The 20,450-nt window shown below is 40.9% G+C and overlaps 1 protein-coding gene across 1 annotated transcript in view; it reads right to left on the reverse strand.

Moving 5' to 3' along the window:
• SMCHD1 (structural maintenance of chromosomes flexible hinge domain containing 1) overlaps window positions 1-20,450 on the reverse strand; it is a 1,770,687-nt gene that overhangs the window by 715,162 nt on the left and 1,035,075 nt on the right. The window contains exon 25 of the mRNA XM_053715865.1: window positions 3,169-3,317. Within this exon, the coding sequence (XP_053571840.1) occupies window positions 3,169-3,317 (149 nt within the window). The remainder of the gene's footprint in view (window positions 1-3,168; window positions 3,318-20,450) is intronic.

The following is a 20,450-nucleotide window of genomic DNA, read 5'->3' on the forward strand; positions in this document are numbered from 1 at the left end:
GCCTGGTTGGGTCTCCAGACGGACTTGGCCTGAGCAAAATTCCCTTCCTGCTTGGCGGAAGAGGGGACTCCTTTAAAGTTCCGAAAGGAACGGAAATTATTTTGTTTACCCCTCAATTTAGCAGTCTTATCCTGAGGTAGGAGATGACCCTTACCTCCAGTAATGTCAGAAATGATTTTCTTCAAGTCAGGCCCGAATAGGGTTTTACCCTTAAAAGGAATAGCCAAAAGCTTTGACTTAGATGACACATCAGCAGACCAAGATTTTAACCATAACGCTCTACGCGCTAAAATGGCAAATCTAGCATTCTTAGCCACCAACTTAGCAATTTGAAAGGCGGCATCTGTGATAAAAGAATTAGCCAGCTTGAGAGCCTTAATTCTATCTAAAATATCCTCTACAGGAGTCTCAGACTTAAGAGACTCTTCTAAGGCATCAAACCAGAAAGCCGCCGCAGTGGTAACCGGTACAATGCAGGCTGTCGGTTGTAAAATGAAACCCTGATGAACAAATAACTTTTTTAGAAGACCCTCCAATTTCTTATCCATAGGGTCTTTGAAGCACAGCTGTCCTCAATAGGAATAGTTGTACGCTTAGCCAAGGTAGATATTGCTCCCTCCACCTTAGGGACTGTCTTCCAAGACTCCCGAACAGTGTCAGATATGGGATACATTTTCTTAAAATTAGGAGAAGGTGAGAACGGTATACCCGGTCTGTCCCATTCTCTCTTGATAATCTCAGAAATTCTCTTAGGAACCGGAAAAACATTAGTGTAAGCAGGTACCTCTAAATATTTGTCTATTTTACACAAATTCTCTGGTGGTACCACAATAGAGTCACAGTCATCCAGAGTCGCTAAAACCTCACAAAGTAACAGGCGGAGGTGTTCCAGCTTAAATCTAAAGGACATGACGTCTGAGTCCGTCTGAGGTAACACACTTCCCGATTCGGAAAGTTCTCCCTCAGACAGAAGTTCCCTGAACCCCAAATCAGATCCCTGTGAGGGTACATCGGAAATAGCCAACAAAGCATCAGAGGACTCAGTATTTACATTGATTCCTGTCCTACTGCGTTTGCCCTGTAACACTGGCAACTTAGATAATACCTCTGTAAGGGTATTTGACATAACTGCAGCCATATCCTGCAGAGTAAATGAAGTAGACGCGGTTGAGGAACCCGGCGTCGCTTGGGTGGGCGTTAAAGGTTGTGACACTTGGGGAGAATTTGGCGGCATATCCTGATTCTCCTCAGACTGAGAATCATCCTTAGGCACACTTTCTTTACATAAAATATGTTTTTTACATTGTAAGGTCCTTTCAGTACAAGAGGGGCACAAGTAAGAGGGGGGTTCCACAATGGCATCTAAACACATAGAACAAGGAGTTTCCTCAGAATCAGACATGTTAAACCGACTAGCAATAGCAACAATAGTCGTTCTTAACCTTATTTGTTGACCTCTGAAGTAAAAAAAAAACTGCAACATTTTTTTTTAAGAAAAGTGTACTGCACCTTTAAATAATAAAAGCGCAACTATTTTTCTGATCTCGCAAAAAACGATTTTTGCAGCAATAAAAAATATCCTATTAGGCTCAAGTTAGCTAAATATTATTGCACAATTTGTTAGAAAATGCAAGTAACACTTTATAGCACCTTTATTGTATATAATAAGTTTTTAAACAATATGAGCCCCTGCACCTCGCCACAGCTCTGCTGTGGCGCCTACCTGCCCTCCGGGTACTCAATTAAATGACGATCCGTTGATTGCAAATTAAGAAAAGAAAAAATGGCAGGCTCTCAATCCAAAAACTTATGATAAAAACTGAAAAATTTATTGGACAATGTTAAAAAGGTATACATCAGACATGGCAGTAAAAACAGTGCAGGTAATCTTACATGTTTCGCGCCCCCTATGAGTAAGCGCCTGTAGGGGGCGCGAAACATGTAAGATTACCTGCACTGTTTTTACTGCCATGTCTGATGTATAACTTTTTAACGTTGTCCAATCAATTTTTCAGTTTTTATCATAAGTTTTTGGATTGAGAGCCTGCCATTTTTTCTACTTTCTTACCTATGGCAATCTGATCCCCTGCTCTCCGGCTACGGCACTCCGTGCATCCAGTTGCTTTGTTTGTTTGGGACTCCTTTCCATACCGCTTTGCCTCGCGGTTTGGTTTCTGGACTGACTTCCGGTTCATCGGGTGACCGGCCGGCTGCGTTCACTGTTTGTTTTGATTGCAAATTAAACCTGGGCCCCACCGGAGCTAGGGCTTTTCTGCCTTATACTGAAGAAAAACTGCGCATCTGAGCGCGCAAATTAGGCCCCGCCCACCATGGGCGTCGCACTAACCGTCCCAAAAACCGCATGGGAAGACAAATCAGTGAAAGCCATGTGGTCCCCTAATCATGAGTATTATAAAACGAATGCAATAAACAGCCATGTTACTTAGGCCAATAATAACCAAATAATAGTCTCACAACCACATCTCCCAGTGTCTAGCCCATATTGACTCACATATCACAGTATAGTATCAATATAAAATAAAGTAAATTCCAGTTCCACCATAAAACATATAGTGCCTACTGATTACCGCTTCCCTGGCAGGGAATAATGTCAGTCTGTTCTGATATAACAAGCCTCCCCAAAAGTAAAGGACTAAAACCTCAATGCAGCTTGTAGTATGACACCGTTCTCCACACTGAATATTTTCTTACACTACCTTCAGAAGCTCTGTGGGAACCAAAATGGATCTTAGATAACGTTTGCTAAGATCATCAACATCAGGGCAAAGAAAATGAATGTCTCCATTCCTCTTGGGAATCCAGACTGACAATTTCTCCCTGAGTAAAATAGTACTCACTGGCACCTTTTTAAAATAAAAAAAAGCTTCTTGATTGAAGACTCTAAACTAACACCTCACTTTACCTCTTCCTATTACTATACAGGCAAAGAGAATGACTGGGGGTGGAGGGAAGGGAGGGGCTATATATACAGCTCTGCTGTGGTGCTCTTTGCCACTTCCTGTTAGCAGAGGATAAATCCCACAAGTAAGGATGAAATCCGTGGACTCGTCATATCTTGTAGAAGAAATAAATTGAAGGGTTTTTGAAGGGCAGCATTTAAATTTTACGAGGTTATTCTATTTATTTGCATATATCAGTGAAACATACTTCACGGTGAATGCACTTTCCAAAGACACATGTTCATCATGATAAGTAACTTGGCAGTATCGAACATCCTTTACTAAATTTGATACTTCAACATCAGGTAAAATTCCTTTCACTAATAACTCCTTGTTAACATTAGGTGTCCAGTTAACCTGAAATAAATTAAAACACAATATTTATCAATTTTATTTTTATACAGTTTTACTGCAACATTTGCATTATTTTTAAATGACAATAAAAAAAAAATATCTAACATAAATTAAGGTTTCCTTATGGATTTATCAGTAAGTATTTTTTGCACATTTTATGGGAGAGAGAGTAAACAAATACATTCTTAGGGCACCAGAACAGAATGAGAATTTGCAACCAACAATACAAACTTCTAGGATATACTCTAGTATATTGTAGATATTCATCTATTTTACACCATCTAAAAGTAAGTTCTAAGGGTTATTATCTGAATGTTAGGAGGCAAGTGAAAATCAATCCTTGGTTAGAGTCGGGACCCAGCATCTGTGGTGCATGTTTTTTTTTTTTTAATTATAAATAGGACCATAACCACTTAGACTCTTATACACAAGACACACTGGGTGCATGTTTCAGGGCACTTGATTCACAAATGAATTGGTCACACGTGTAAACTCTAATCAAATGTTACATTTGTTTACAACCGTGTAAAAACAGACAATTTCCCTTTTGTGCGTATTTAAACATTGCATTTAAAACAAATTTTAAGAATGTGACATCTCATACTGTAAGTCTTTAATATCAACATAAGTGAAAATAAGGCATTCATGTGCTTGACTGCCTTCTAACGAGAGGGTACCTGCAATAGAATATCATCCAGATAAGCACATAATAAAATGACCTGTGCATGGGGTCATCATCAGTAAGGCCCCCAAACACATTACTGAACTTCCTGCAGGCTGTGAGGAGAGTAAAGGCAGAGCTACAAATGGGTGATGTTTGTCCAGAAAGTCAAACCTTTGGTATTTCCCATTGTCCCTGTGAATTGTGATATGAGGATTTGCATAAGTCTATGGCTGACATAAACAGACATTATAGTACTAGAGGAAGAATACTGCATATAGCTTGCAACTTGTTTAGGGATTTCAGGTCCAGGATGGGGCAAGATGCTTTGTTTAGAAACAAAGAACAGGTATGAGTAGAAACCCTGAATGTGTTTGCCTAAAGGAGCAAGAGCAATAACCAATTTCCTCTGGATCTGCAATGCAGGAGAGCAAGGCATAGGAATAAAATAAATCTCTCTCTCAAGAATACTTGAAACAAAAACTGATTATTTATCCTTCAGATACAATCACCAGCCCCCAAATATACAAAATGGAACTTACCTACACCTCCCAAAAAAATTGCAATATTCCCCTGACAGAGGGACATACCTTAAAGGGACATTAAACACTAAATACATGCTAGATAGAATGATGCATTCAAAGAAAAGATTAGTCCATGACTAACAAGTAGATGTTTTTTTTAAAGTTTCATTAGTTGTTTGAAAAGTGACAAAATAAGTGTAAAGTTTTAGTGTCTATAAAAACAGAATTTATGTTTACCTGATAAATTACTTTCTCCAATGGTGTGTCCGGTCCACGGCGTCATCCTTACTTGTGGGATATTCTCTTCCCCAACAGGAAATGGCAAAGAGCCCAGCAAAGCTGGTCACATGATCCCTCCTAGGCTCCGCCTACCCCAGTCATTCGACCGACGTTAAGGAGGAATATTTGCATAGGAGAAACCATATGATACCGTGGTGACTGTAGTTAAAGAAAATAAATTATCAGACCTGATTAAAAAACCAGGGCGGGCCGTGGACCGGACACACCGTTGGAGAAAGTAATTTATCAGGTAAACATAAATTCTGTTTTCTCCAACATAGGTGTGTCCGGTCCACGGCGTCATCCTTACTTGTGGGAACCAATACCAAAGCTTTAGGACACGGATGAAGGGAGGGAGCAAATCAGGTCACCTAAATGGAAGGCACCACGGCTTGCAAAACCTTTCTCCCAAAAATAGCCTCAGAAGAAGCAAAAGTATCAAACTTGTAAAATTTGGTAAAAGTGTGCAGTGAAGACCAAGTCGCTGCCCTACATATCTGATCAACAGAAGCCTCGTTCTTGAAGGCCCATGTGGAAGCCACAGCCCTAGTGGAATGAGCTGTGATTCTCTCGGGAGGCTGCCGTCCGGCAGTCTCGTAAGCCAATCTGATGATGCTTTTAATCCAAAAAGAGAGAGAGGTAGAAGTTGCTTTTTGACCTCTCCTTTTACCGGAATAAACAACAAACAAGGAAGATGTTTGTCTAAAATCCTTTGTAGCATCTAAATAGAATTTTAGAGCGCGAACAACATCCAAGTTGTGCAACAAACGTTCCTTCTTCGAAACTGGTTTCGGACACAGAGAAGGTACGATAATCTCCTGGTTAATGTTTTTGTTAGAAACAACTTTTGGAAGAAAACCAGGTTTAGTACGTAAAACCACCTTATCTGCATGGAACACCAGATAAGGAGGAGAACACTGCAGAGCAGATAATTCTGAAACTCTTCTAGCCGAAGAAATTGCAACCAAAAACAAAACTTTCCAAGATAATAACTTAATATCAACGGAATGTAAGGGTTCAAACGGAACCCCCTGAAGAACTGAAAGAACTAAGTTGAGACTCCAAGGAGGAGTCAAGGGTTTGTAAACAGGCTTGATTCTAACCAGAGCCTGAACAAAGGCTTGAACATCTGGCACAGCTGCCAGCTTTTTGTGAAGTAACACAGACAAGGCAGAAATCTGTCCCTTCAGGGAACTTGCAGATAATCCTTTTTCCAATCCTTCTTGAAGGAAGGATAGAATCTTAGGAATCTTAACCTTGTCCCAAGGGAATCCTTTAGATTCACACCAACAGATATATTTTTTCCAAATTTTGTGGTAAATCTTTCTAGTTACAGGCTTTCTGGCCTGAACAAGAGTATCGATAACAGAATCTGAGAACCCTCGCTTCGATAAGATCAAGCGTTCAATCTCCAAGCAGTCAGCTGGAGTGAGACCAGATTCGGATGTTCGAACGGACCCTGAACAAGAAGGTCTCGTCTCAAAGGTAGCTTCCATGGTGGAGCCGATGACATATTCACCAGATCTGCATACCAAGTCCTGCGTGGCCACGCAGGAGCTATCAAGATCACCGACGCCCTCTCCTGATTGATCCTGGCTACCAGCCTGGGGATGAGAGGAAACGGCGGGAACACATAAGCTAGTTTGAAGGTCCAAGGTGCTACTAGTGCATCCACTAGAGCCGCCTTGGGATCCCTGGATCTGGACCCGTAGCAAGGAACTTTGAAGTTCTGACGAGAGGCCATCAGATCCATGTCTGGAATGCCCCACAGTTGAGTGACTTGGGCAAAGATTTCCGGATGGAGTTCCCACTCCCCCGGATGCAATGTCTGACGACTCAGAAAATCCGCTTCCCAATTTTCCACTCCTGGGATGTGGATAGCAGACAGGTGGCAGGAGTGAGACTCCGCCCATAAAATGATTTTGGTCACTTCTTCCATCGCTAGGGAACTCCTTGTTCCCCCCTGATGGTTGATGTACGCAACAGTTGTCATGTTGTCTGATTGAAACCGTATGAACTTGGCCCTCGCTAGCTGAGGCCAAGCCTTGAGAGCATTGAATATCGCTCTCAGTTCCAGAATATTTATCGGTAGAAGAGATTCTTCCCGAGACCAAAGACCCTGAGCTTTCAGGGATCCCCAGACCGCGCCCCAGCCCATCAGACTGGCGTCGGTCGTGACAATGACCCACTCTGGTCTGCGGAATGTCATCCCTTGTGACAGGTTGTCCAGGGACAGCCACCAACGGAGTGAGTCTCTGGTCCTCTGATTTACTTGTATCTTCGGAGACAAGTCTGTATAGTCCCCATTCCACTGACTGAGCATGCACAGTTGTAATGGTCTTAGATGAATGCGCGCAAAAGGAACTATGTCCATTGCCGCTACCATCAAACCTATCACTTCCATGCACTGCGCTATGGAAGGAAGAGGAACGGAATGAAGTATCCGACAAGAGTCTAGAAGTTTTGTTTTTCTGGCCTCTGTCAGAAAAATCCTCATTTCTAAGGAGTCTATTATTGTTCCCAAGAAGGGAACCCTTGTTGACGGAGATAGAGAACTCTTTTCCACGTTCACTTTCCATCCGTGAGATCTGAGAAAGGCCAGGGACAATGTCCGTGTGAGCCTTTGCTTGAGGAAGGGACGACGCTTGAATCAGAATGTCGTCCAAGTAAGGTACTACAGCGATGCCCCTTGGTCTTAGCACAGCTAGAAGGGACCCTAGTACCTTTGTGAAAATCCTTGGAGCAGTGGCTAATCCGAAAGGAAGCGCCACGAACTGGTAATGCTTGTCCAGGAATGCGAACCTTAGGAACCGATGATGTTCCTTGTGGATAGGAATATGTAGATACGCATCCTTTAAATCCACCGTGGTCATGAATTGACCTTCCTGGATGGAAGGAAGAATAGTTCGAATGGTTTCCATCTTGAACGATGGAACCTTGAGAAACTTGTTTAAGATCTTGAGATCTAAGATTGGTCTGAACGTTCCCTCTTTTTTGGGAACTATGAACAGATTGGAGTAGAACCCCATCCCTTGTTCTCCTAATGGAACAGGATGAATCACTCCCATTTTTAACAGGTCTTCTACACAATGTAAGAATGCCTGTCTTTTTATGTGGTCTGAAGACAACTGAGACCTGTGGAACCTCCCCCTTGGGGGAAGCCCTTTGAATTCCAGAAGATAACCTTGGGAAACTATTTCTAGCGCCCAAGGATCCAGAACATCTCTTGCCCAAGCCTGAGCGAAGAGAGAGAGTCTGCCCCCCACCAGATCCGGTCCCGGATCGGGGGCCAACATTTCATGCTGTCTTGGTAGCAGTGGCAGGTTTCTTGGCCTGCTTTCCCTTGTTCCAGCCTTGCATTGGTCTCCAAGCTGGCTTGGCTTGAGAAGTATTACCCTCTTGCTTAGAGGACGTAGCACTTTGGGCTGGTCCGTTTCTACGAAAGGGACGAAAAATTAGGTTTATTTTTTGCCTTGAAAGGCCGATCCTGAGGAAGGGCGTGGCCCTTACCCCCAGTGATATCAGAGATAATCTCTTTCAAGTCAGGGCCAAACAGCGTTTTCCCCTTGAAAGGAATGTTAAGTAGCTTGTTCTTGGAGGACGCATCAGCTGACCAAGATTTCAACCAAAGCGCTCTGCGCGCCACAATAGCAAACCCAGAATTCTTAGCCGCTAACCTAGCCAATTGCAAAGTGGCGTCCAGGGTGAAAGAATTAGCCAATTTGAGAGCATTGATTCTGTCCATAATCTCCTCATAAGGAGGAGAATCACTATCGACCGCCTTTATCAGCTCATCGAACCAGAAACACGCGGCTGTAGCGACAGGGACAATGCATGAAATTGGTTGTAGAAGGTAACCCTGCTGAACAAACATCTTTTTAAGTAAACCTTCTAATTTTTTATCCATAGGATCTTTGAAAGCACAACTATCCTCTATAGGTATAGTGGTGCGTTTGTTTAAAGTGGAAACCGCTCCCTCGACCTTGGGGACTGTCTGCCATAAGTCCTTTCTGGGGTCGACCATAGGAAACAATTTTTTAAATATGGGGGGAGGGACGAAAGGAATACCGGGCCTTTCCCATTCTTTATTAACAATGTCCGCCACCCGCTTGGGTATAGGAAAAGCTTCTGGGAGCCCCGGGACCTCTAGGAACTTGTCCATTTTACATAGTTTCTCTGGGATGACCAACTTGTCACAATCATCCAGAGTGGATAATACCTCCTTAAGCAGAATGCGGAGATGTTCCAACTTAAATTTAAATGTAATCACATCAGGTTCAGCTTGTTGAGAAATGTTCCCTGAATCAGTAATTTCTCCCTCAGACAAAACCTCCCTGGCCCCATCAGACTGGTGTAGGGGCCCTTCAGAACCATTATTATCTGCGTCGTCATGCTCTTCAGTATCTAAAACAGAGCAGTCGCGCTTACGCTGATAAGTGTTCATTTTGGCTAAAATGTTTTTGACAGAATTATCCATTACAGCCGTTAATTGTTGCATAGTAAGGAGTATTGGCGCGCTAGATGTACTAGGGGCCTCCTGAGTGGGCAAGACTCGTGTAGACGAAGGAGGGAATGATGCAGTACCATGCTTACTCCCCTCACTTGAGGAATCATCTTGGGCATCATTGTCATTGTCACATAAATCACATTTATTTAAATGAATAGGAATTCTGGCTTCCCCACATTCAGAACACAGTCTATCTGGTAGTTCAGACATGTTAAACAGGCATAAACTTGATAACAAAGTACAAAAAACGTTTTAAAATAAAACCGTTACTGTCACTTTAAATTTTAAACTGAACACACTTTATTACTGCAATTGCGAAAAAATATGAAGGAATTGTTCAAAATTCACCAAATTTTCACCACAGTGTCTTAAAGCCTTAAAAGTATTGCACACCAAATTTGGAAGCTTTAACCCTTAAAATAACGGAACCGGAGCCGTTTTTAACTTTAACCCCTTTACAGTCCCTGGTATCTGCTTTGCTCCAGATTAAATGATTCCTCAAGGCTAAATATGTGTTAATAATGAATCGATTTAGCCCAGAAAAAGTCTACAGTCTTAATAAGCCCTTGTGAAGCCCTTATTTACGATCTTAATAAACATGGCTTACCGGATCCCATAGGGAAAATGACAGCTTCCAGCATTACATCGTCTTGTTAGAATGTGTCATACCTCAAGCAGCAAGAGACTGCTCACTGTTCCCCCAACTGAAGTTAATTGCTCTCAACAGTCCTGTGTGGAACAGCCATGGATTTTAGTGACGGTTGCTAAAATCATTTTCCTCATACAAACAGAAATCTTCATCTCTTTTCTGTTTCTGAGTAAATAGTACATACCAGCACTATTTTAAAATAACAAACTCTTGATTGAATAATAAAAACTACAGTTAAACACTAAAAAACTCTAAGCCATCTCCGTGGAGATGTTGCCTGTACAACGGCAAAGAGAATGACTGGGGTAGGCGGAGCCTAGGAGGGATCATGTGACCAGCTTTGCTGGGCTCTTTGCCATTTCCTGTTGGGGAAGAGAATATCCCACAAGTAAGGATGACGCCGTGGACCGGACACACCTATGTTGGAGAAACACTGGGAGCTGCCATGTTGTAACTTGTGTTACCTTCTCTGCTGTGGCCAATTAGGGTCAGTTATAAATAGGTCACTAGAGTGTTCAGCCAATGGTTGTGCTGGATTTAACAGTGTTCTGCACTTCCATTTCTTACAGGAACTGAAAAGCTCACAATTTCAGAATGGAATTACAGGCAAAGAGGACATAATAAATAATGCAAGTATATTGCAGAGTTGTTTTATTATATACAATTTATCATTTTATATTACCATCTCAAAGTGTTTAATGTCCCTTTAATGCTGATTTATAAGTGGATTTCTTGATCTGTTTTATCTTAGACCAGCATGAGCTGGGCTTCCACAAAATCTTGGGGGATTGTACAACATGGGTGGAAGAGATGTAAGATGTGAGGTCTGGAAAAAAAAAAGAAAATATCCCAGAGTTTGGCCCTTGCAACTGGATGTTTTTACTAGTGGTAAAGGCAACTTTACCACTAGTAACCATGGTTATGATAAAATCCAGGCATGAACCAAGAATACATTTACACTGAAAAGGCCAACATAAGGTTCTTGCTCATAGAGACAATATCCGCAGACCAACCCATAAGACACATCCAGCTAAAACAGCCATAGCAACACTTTAGCATTAAGGCAAACCATTTCAACTGCCACATGACAAATTAAGCTGTTAGCAGCCTTGTTCATTTTAACTTTATCCTGAATTTCTTCTAAGGATTTTTCTTCTGATGCTACCCCAGAGAAGTAATTGCACCAAACTGACATAGCTGCTGTCACACAGGCAAAATAAAAAGTCAACCAGCTGAAATGAGCATTAATTGCAACCTTCAAGTTTTTTTTACTATTAAAGAAGGTGCTATTCACTAATATAATAATGGGTTGTACATCTTAGGGATGGTCACACAGATTTCCAGATTAGAAGCTGGTAAAAGAAACCTAGCCATAAACTTGGAAGAAGCAACAAAGGGTACACCTAGTTTGTTTCACTCCTTAGACAAAAGCTCAACATCACGATTCAGGTATAGGCAAAGTAGAAGGCAGTTTTGGTGCATACATAAAAAAATCTATACAACACCTTAGAAGCATTAGGAGAGCTGCTAAGCTTGCCCAGCTCTAGAATGGTTAACACTTAACTTAAAGCATTTATGTTGTCTAACCTGAAATTAAGACACATGCCAAAGGAAGGGTGAGTCCTCAGACTTAGCAATTAAATGCAAATCAGAAGAACAATCTGAATAAAGCACTCCTATGTGAAGGGAGCTACACTAGCCACTATATATAGGTGACCCAGAGGAAACAGAGAGGTAACCTCAACTGCAGGTATATGTCTGCATTTAGCTGAGGTACAGTGGCTAGAAGTTCAGCAATAGCAAAATGTACATAATCTTTCAATCAAGGTGACAGATCAGAAAAGCCAACTGAAAGGTCCAGGTTGAGGGGCAGTAGACCTCTGGCAGCCATGAGAAATATCCAGTACAGTCACCTGTAGCCTATGATTAGAAATCTGCTCAATGAATGAATCACAAAACTCAGGGAAGGCAAACACAGGCACATTTTTGCAAAGTAAACATAAATGTGAGTGGCTTAAGTGATCTTTACACATGACCTCTAAACTCTTAGTCGATGGTCCAGGAACCTATGCTGCACTAGATTTCTCCATTACAATAGACAGAGAGCAGAGGGAACCATGGAATAACACACAGCAATCTAAAAAAATTAAGCATTTAATAAATATTTTAATTTAAAAAATGCACTAAACGATGCACTCCCAAACAACTTAAAAAAATAAAATAATCGGGGGGGGGGCTGTGTCTGGGCAGCGCCACAAGAGGAGGCAATATCCGAGGCTTTTAGACAGAGATTGATAATTTGCCAGTTATTGCTGACATCAGACAACATCTTTGGTAGATTATTATCTATATAACTTAACAAGTGTCTGCTGATTCAGAGGATACCAAACATTGTTGTGTTTATGATGCCTACACCCTGGTCCGGACTCTTGAGGCCTTAGGTGGCGGCCTAATTCAGAGACCTCAACACCCTCCTCCTCCGGGTCAAATAGTTACTTATTGGCTAACTATCTACACAATGCTACACTCATCATGGAAGAGTCTCATAGGATTATACAAGGTCTATTACAAAATCTGGAACATGAAATGGACAGTAATTTTGACGACCTTATAACAACATTAGGAAAAGCTGCAAAGAGGAAAGATGCCAGTATACGGATGGCCCAGAATCGGAGGTTGTATCGACGGAGCAGCCCCATGAGACACGACTAGAGATACCAAAAAAAAAAAAAGATGAATCATGAGGAGAAATAATCGTACTCATGCTATTTTACAAGCCATAGTCAGCCTACTTCCTGTCGATAAGGTAGAAAGGGATTACAACCATGTGGATACTTCCTTGAGAAGCATCATAGTGCCGCCTTTACTCTCACAGGGCTTAACGCCTCATCAGCTACTAGATCCCAACCTTAATCTTAAAGTGGAAACAGGGGTATGCTACCCATCTCCAGCCCTTGACCGAGGAAGGGCGGCCGACTTCTGTGGCCAGGTGCCAGAGTATCTGGAATTAATACTTACACCTAAGAATTCTGCAACATCATGGTGGCTTTATTGGATGGCATACACTCAGCTACTCGCATTGCTTGTTTCCCTAACCACACCACAAGCTCCAAATGATGTCTTGACACTGAAGACACCCCTTCTGTAGAACCATTGAAGTTTTCATATCTCAGATCCAGTATTGGGTAAACTACTTTACCACTTTTTACTTACAGTGAGGGCCTGCTATTTTGTTAATCCCTCATCTCTTAGATGTTCCAGAGACTGTAGAAGTCATTTTGTTAATGGTGCTTCTTTATATAAGAAAGGACGCTACTACTTAGTACTGTCCTTTTGTTGCAGTTTTTCATTATATTGTCTTTTAATTCCTTTGTATATCCTTCAAGTATATCATCTTTCACATAAACAAGGTCGTGTGCGCTACATATAACAGAAACCAGTATTTGACATTTTCTCATTTAATATTTGTATTCAATTTATATATTTGTTTCCCTGTGTATTATCATATACCATCTAGTTTTGATTCTTATAATAGACTAAATGGGGGGACTGCTATTTGACATAAGCATGGGATATGTTTTTTCTCTTGATAGTATTTAGAGATAAAATATTATCTTATTGGACATATATTCATTTCAGATTGCTCCAATATTTTATGATAGGGATATAGCAGTGTATCCACATAAGTGTAAAGGGCATTGACTTTTTTTTTTTAAATTAAATGGCAAGCTTATTACTCTTTGTAAATTGCTGTTACATTAAACAATATGCCTTTATAAACATTGTTAGTTGACCAAACTAACAATAGTACCAAATCCTTATCCCTCACCATATAGTAGAAGTCGGTGCAGCCTAAGGGGCATAAATTAGATGCCGACATTCAATGCCCTGGGACACATTCATTATATTACCTATATATTATAATTTTTAGGAAACATATAAAACTAATTTCTTTCTAGCAGAAAGGGCAGCTAACTATGAGTAATATTTGTTTCTATAAGTGGTCCCATTATCACTGTATCCCTTTCTGTGTGGGCACAGGCAGTTAACAACTAAGGAGTACTCCTCCTATGATTTTCATATTACCAGACTTATGTGTGGCCTTATTGCGTTAGAGTGTTCTTTTTGGTTTTCCAATTATTTTATATTGCTAACACATAAGATTTTCACATTCTGTGTTATACTGTGTAATGTCATGCCAGTTTCCTATTCAAGTGTTTAATTGCTAATAACTGTTTTTAAATTATTATTATATATTCAGCACTTGTGATTTCTGTATCATATGCTATTCTGTACTATGTAATTCCAAGGTCAAAAAGTGACCATCTATATCTTTAAATTTCCTCTAAATGTAATTTATGTATAACTGGGCCCATGAGTGACCCTTTAAGAAACGAGAGGAACTAATAATTATATCATATCTAACATGACATATAGATTTTATCTTAAATATTTACTATTTCAATATATAGTTTCAAATTCCATAGCCTTTAGAGTTCCTATTTGCATTTAAAGTGGTAATCTCTTTGATCTCATTCCATATTCTAATACATTATTTTGTGTTACTATGCTATTAATTCACCAGAAATTTGACTACCTTAAGTTAATCAAATTGCCTTTATCATAACTATCCTTTGACATAATACTAATTAATCAGGTGGTCGATGAGTGACCAGTGATGTATTTACTTCAATGCTAAAGTTCTTTTAAAAATGGAGATTTCTGAAGTATATGTCTTTTTTTTCCTCTAATGACCTACCTATTATCTAGTGTCTTTATTGCCCACTTGTTTTGAAATGTGCCATGACTGTTATTCTTGTGACACAATACTGTTTTCTATATGTATCTTAAAACCTCAATAAAAGAATATAAAATAAAAAATCATGCAACTAAAATGGCCGCTAATGAGGGGGAGGAGATTACCCATATTGACATAAAAATTGTGCCTTCTTTCAGTTCCTTAACCCTATGTTTCCAATGGTGCTGTGCTGATAAAATAATTTATTTTATGGTGTTGAGAGTCAACGGTTGATTTCCTTATCTTTCATCATGGCCTCTAAAAAATTTTTAAAAAGTCAGAGAGAGAAAGCAAAGGACTCCCATCTTCAATAAAAACATAATTTATGCTTACCAGATAAATTCCTTTCCTCCTGGATAGGGAGAGTGCACGGCTTCATTCCTAACTGTTGGGAAATACAACACCTGGCCACCAGGAGGAGGCAAAGACACCCTAACCAAAGGCTTAAATATCCCTCCCACTTCCTCACTACCCCAGTCAATCTGCCAAGGGAACAAGGAAAAGTAGGAGAAAGGGTATATTAGGGTATAAATAGTGCCAGAAGAGTAAAATAAATAATAGGGAGAGTCTGCAGCTTCCTTACTGTTGAGAAAACTATACCCAAGCTCCAGAGGACACTGAATGAATAAAGGGAGGGAACAAAAAGGAAGAGGTGGACTCTATTCTGAGGGCACAACAGCCTGCAAAACCATTCTCCTGAAAGCTGCTTCAGCTGAAGCAAAAACATCAAACTTGTAAAATTTTGAAAAAATATGTAGCCGCCTTACAAATCTGATCCATAGAGGCCTCAATCTTAAAGGCCCAAGAGGAAGCCACTGCTCTAGTGGAATGAGCAATTATCCTTTCAGGAGGACGATGTCCCGCTGTCTCGTAAGCTAAGCGGGTGACACTCAACCAAAAAGATAGGGAAGTCGAAGTAGCCTTCTGGCCCTTACGCTTCCCTGAATAGACAACAAAGAGGAAGATTGTCTAAACTCCTTAGTAGCCTGAAAGTAGAACTTCAAGGCGCGAACCACATCCAAATTGTGAAGTAAGCGTTTCTTCGATGAAGAAGGATTAGGACACAAGGAAGGAACCACAATCTCCTGATTGATGTTGCGATCTGACACAACCTTAGGAAAAAAAATCATAATTTAGTATGTAAAACTGCCTTATCTGCATGAAAAACAATAAGATAAGGGGGCTCACATTGCAAAGCAGAGATCTCAGAAACTCTGTGCACAGAGGCAATAGCCAATAAAAAGAGAACCTTCCAAGATAACAATTTAATGTCAACGGAATGCAGAGGCTCAAACGGAACCTGTTGCAAAACCCTGAACAACAAGATTTATGCTCCAAGGAGGAGCATGAAGGTAAGCGTCCTTCAGATCTATAGTGGTCATAAACTGGCCTTCCTGGATTAAAGGAAGGATAGACCTTATCGTCTCCATCTTGAAGGAAGGGACACTGATAAATTTATTTAAGTACTTTAGGTCCAGAATTGGGTGGCGATTTCCCTCCTTCTTTTAGACCAACGGGACAACAACTCTTAAGGAGGATAGATTCCGAACGCACCCTAGAAAGGCATCCCTCTTTTCTGGTAGACAGATTTGAGAGAAGGAATCTGCCCCTTGGCGGATGAGATTTAAAGCCTATCTTGTATCCCTGAAATACCACCCCCAGGACCCAGGGATCCTGTACGTCCTTGAACCAGGCGTCTAAAAAAAGACAGTCTGCCCCCTACACGATCCGATCCATTCGTTTTCGACGGGCTTCTTATTCTGCTTGGATTTATTCCAGGACTGAGCCAGCTTCCAAGTACTCTTGGGTTGTTTGGGCTTTGAGGAGTATTGTTGTTGTTGGGATTTGTCAGAACAAAAATTAGAAGATTGTCATCCCTTAGACTTGTTCTTCTTATCTTGCGGTAGGAAGGCCCCCTTGCCTCCGGTAACTGTAGAAATAATGGAGTCCAGGCCTGGACCAAATAAAATCTTTCCCTTGAAGGGAAGAGAAAGGAGTCTGGACTTAGAAGTCATATCCGCAGACCAAGACTTCAACCAGAGTGCCCGGCGGGCTAGGACCGCAAAGCCAGAGGCCTTTGCATTAAGGTGAATAATTTGCATGTTCGCATCACAAATAAAATAATTAGCAATTCTCAGAGTTTAATTCTGCCTTAAATATCCTCGAGGGGAGACTCCACCTCAATAATTTCCGACAAAGAGTCTCACCAGTAGGTAGCTGCTCCGGAAACCACAGCAACTGCAGCTGCCGGTTGAAACAAAAACCTGTATGTTGAAACATCTTTCTCAGAAAGGTTTCCATTTTATAGCACCATTCACCTTAGAAATGGAGCCTTAGAAATGAATCCAGTTGAGAGACCGGGACCGGAAACAACTTTTTAAAAGTAGACAAGGGGAAAAGGAAGAACCGATTCCTTCCCATTCGTTCTTAATAATGTTCACCATCTTAACCGGCACAGTTAAAGTCAAAGGAACTTTCCTGTCTTCGTAAACTCTGTCTAATTTAGGTATCATAGGTTCTTCAGGCAGCACTGCCACTGCTAATGTAGACAGAACCTCCTTTAATAAAAAAATGCAAGTGCTCAATTTTAAATTTAAAGGACCAGGAGGCACAGACGCTAAGGACTCCGACCCAGAAAGTTCACCCTCTGAAGCTACAGAGGTCAACTCATCATCGGATAACTGGGACATAATAGCTAAATCCGATAAATATTTAGATGATTTCGGGTCAGGAGAGCTATGTTTAACCTTTCTCTTGCGTTTGTTACAGCGAAGTAATGCACTGACACCGCCACAGACACCACCATTTGTAACTGCGCGGCAAAGTCCGCAGGAAGAAGGCCCCCTCCGGATGGAGAATTAGATGTGCTACGGGGAACTGCATGTGGAGTATATAATGTAGCAAGGGTAGTAATCTCACGGGACACCGAGTCCTGAGAGGTAGACGGCTCAGAGGGACTAAGAGCCTTAGCAGGCTTGTCTCCCTTCTTAGACTTTATAATCGTGTTGAGGCATGTGGAACATAATTGAGTGGACAGGAAAACCACGGCCTCCTCACAATATAAACAGGTATGATTTAGTACAGAATGAGTACCTTCTAATATGTTAGAGTCTACCATAGCTCAGGTTATACCCACAAGACGACACAAATAAAAACATTTTTTATTATAGAAAACTGCACCTTTATACTCCCAATGGCTGGGGCACTCACCACCTCCTAGACCCAGACAGTTAACAGAGGAAACACTCTAATCAGGTTCAAGTCTCATCCGGAATGTAGAAAATGAACAGACCACACCCGGTCAAATGGAGTGCAAGGCAGTACTTCCCCTGTTATTACAAGTACAGCAATTAATAGGAACTGTGCAACACTTTCAAAAACAAAAGTGAAACTCAAAAGTGAAACCTGTTTGTTCCAGCCAAAAACACACAGTGATTCAGCCCAGGAAAAAATCACATAAAGCAGCATGCAAATAATTAATACACTGATTAATTAACCCCAACTGTTCAATAAACCTCCTTCAGAGGATATTAACCCTGAATTCTATCAAGGTATAAAGGAGCCACACTGTGACCCTGTTATAGTGTTTTATGTGTAAAAATTTAAACAATCTTACCTCCAGGATCCATGCTGTGGAACAGAACACAGCCTCTCAAGTGTGACAGTCTTATAGCAGCGCTCCTGACATGGACTTGAGTGAGAGAAAGCAGGCAGTGAAACTCATCAACACTGATTGCTTAGGAGCTGTTAGCAGTAGTCTGAAAGGTTTAGCAGAAAAACGTTCCCTGCATCACCAGACTCTAACTTTCATCCATACTCTCACTGAGAGGTTGACAGGACTACTTAAAACTCCAGTCCTATCTCAAAGGGCAGATACCCTTTTTCAGGACTCTCCAAATCTTCTGACACTTCTCTGCTACCTCCTAACGTGACAAAAGGCAAAGAATAACTGGGGTAGTGAGGAAGTGGGAGGGATATTTATGTCTTTGGCTGGGGTGTCTTTTCCGCCTCCTGGTGGCCAGGTGTTGTATTTCCCAACAGTAAGGAATGAAGCCGTGGACTCTAACTATCTTAAGAAGGAAATACTTTTTCAAACCTTTAGAGACAGCCCTTATGGGTACACAAGAAACTTGAGAATAAAGCAGTGAGACACCAAGGGACCAAGAAATGACGCCTGTACCCTTAACAAAAACTGACATACTTTCTTTCAACTAAAGATGACTTTGCTGCTCTCCTATCTCATAAAAGCCAATTAATCAAAGATGGTCTCTCTGATGTTAAAAAAAAAAAGACCTGAATGATCTTGGCAACATAGCAGAATACCTGGAGGAAGAAGACGATCATACTAACACAGAGAATGAGGTATTATCTCACTAACTGCAGCAACAGTACGCAAAAAAAACTGAATCTGCCATAACAGATAAGCTAAACACCTATCTTCTACAACTGTTGACTAAGATATTGAAAGCTACAGCTGAGGGCTACCTGAAGCTTAATAAAGTGCACCACACGCTTCAGCTCCTTCCTAAGGGGTCTGAACCACCAAGAGACATCATATTAAAATGTCAAAAAAATGTTGACAAAGAAAAGATTTTAATGGCAGCCAGAAAATCCAGCACAATTAACATAAGGGACCCACATACAAGTGGCTGCTGAACTTAGCCCCATGACCCTGGTTAAGCGATGAGAGGCTACATATCTAACTTGTAGTAAGAGAGAAGAACAGAAAAGTTTCTAGAATCTGAGGTGTACCTGTTTCCATTATGCAAAGACTCACTGCAATGTTTTTACTCCGTGAAGGAAAGCACTGGTTTAACACCACTCACCCTGAAGTTGAGACCAAGAAAGAGGCTGAATTACTTATACAACCGGGAGGCCTTTCCTCTAACGTGAGTCATTTGATATTGTATATGGCTCACTGCTCCACACTGATTTTTCCTTCGAAACGCTCCGGATCCCCTCCAACAGGGAAACGTGTATGACCATGCCCCCACTAGTCTAAGGACAATCAACCGGTCGATGACGTCCAACATATTAGGAGCCAATCCAGGTAAAGAGACGGCAGGCTTGGTCTAGATAAAGGGTGTGTCCTCAGTGCTGTTAGTTATCTTCGGGTAAATGTAAAAGCAGCGTCCAGGTGCTTCAAATTGAAAGTGTGAAAGCTGGTTAAGTTCCGGTAATAATGGGAACTCCTCGTAGTCCCCTTCTAGAAGTAATAGCTATAAGATGAAAGAGTCTGGAGTCTCATCCATAGATAAGTAAAAAAACAAACTTTATTCTTCCATGGAGTTAAAAGCAGGACAAGTCAACTGGTCTTACGCGTTTTCGCATAGAGCTGTAATCATAGACCTGACAAAACAGTGTGTCCACCCTTTTTAAAAAGGCAGCTGCTAAGCAGCTATTGGTCAAACAATTAACAATATTTAAATTCATTAAAGTTACACAACACCTTAAAACAAACTAACAATTGTAACAATAATTATACTTGCCAAAGTGGATGTACAAATAGTCAAGGAGATATTCATACTTTTACAGAATAGAAAAAATGCATAAATAATTTCAATAATGCATTTTAAAAAAAGGCTAAGTATAAGCAATGATATCAAATCATTGCTTATACTTAGCCTTTTTTTTAAATGCATTATTGAGATTATTTATGCATTTGTTCCATTTTGTAACCACAATTGTTAGTTTTTAATTGTTTGTTTTAAGGGATTG

The sequence above is a fragment of the Bombina bombina genome, chromosome 5 (genome assembly GCF_027579735.1).
Source record: "Bombina bombina isolate aBomBom1 chromosome 5, aBomBom1.pri, whole genome shotgun sequence".
NCBI classification, from domain to species: domain Eukaryota; kingdom Metazoa; phylum Chordata; class Amphibia; order Anura; family Bombinatoridae; genus Bombina; species Bombina bombina.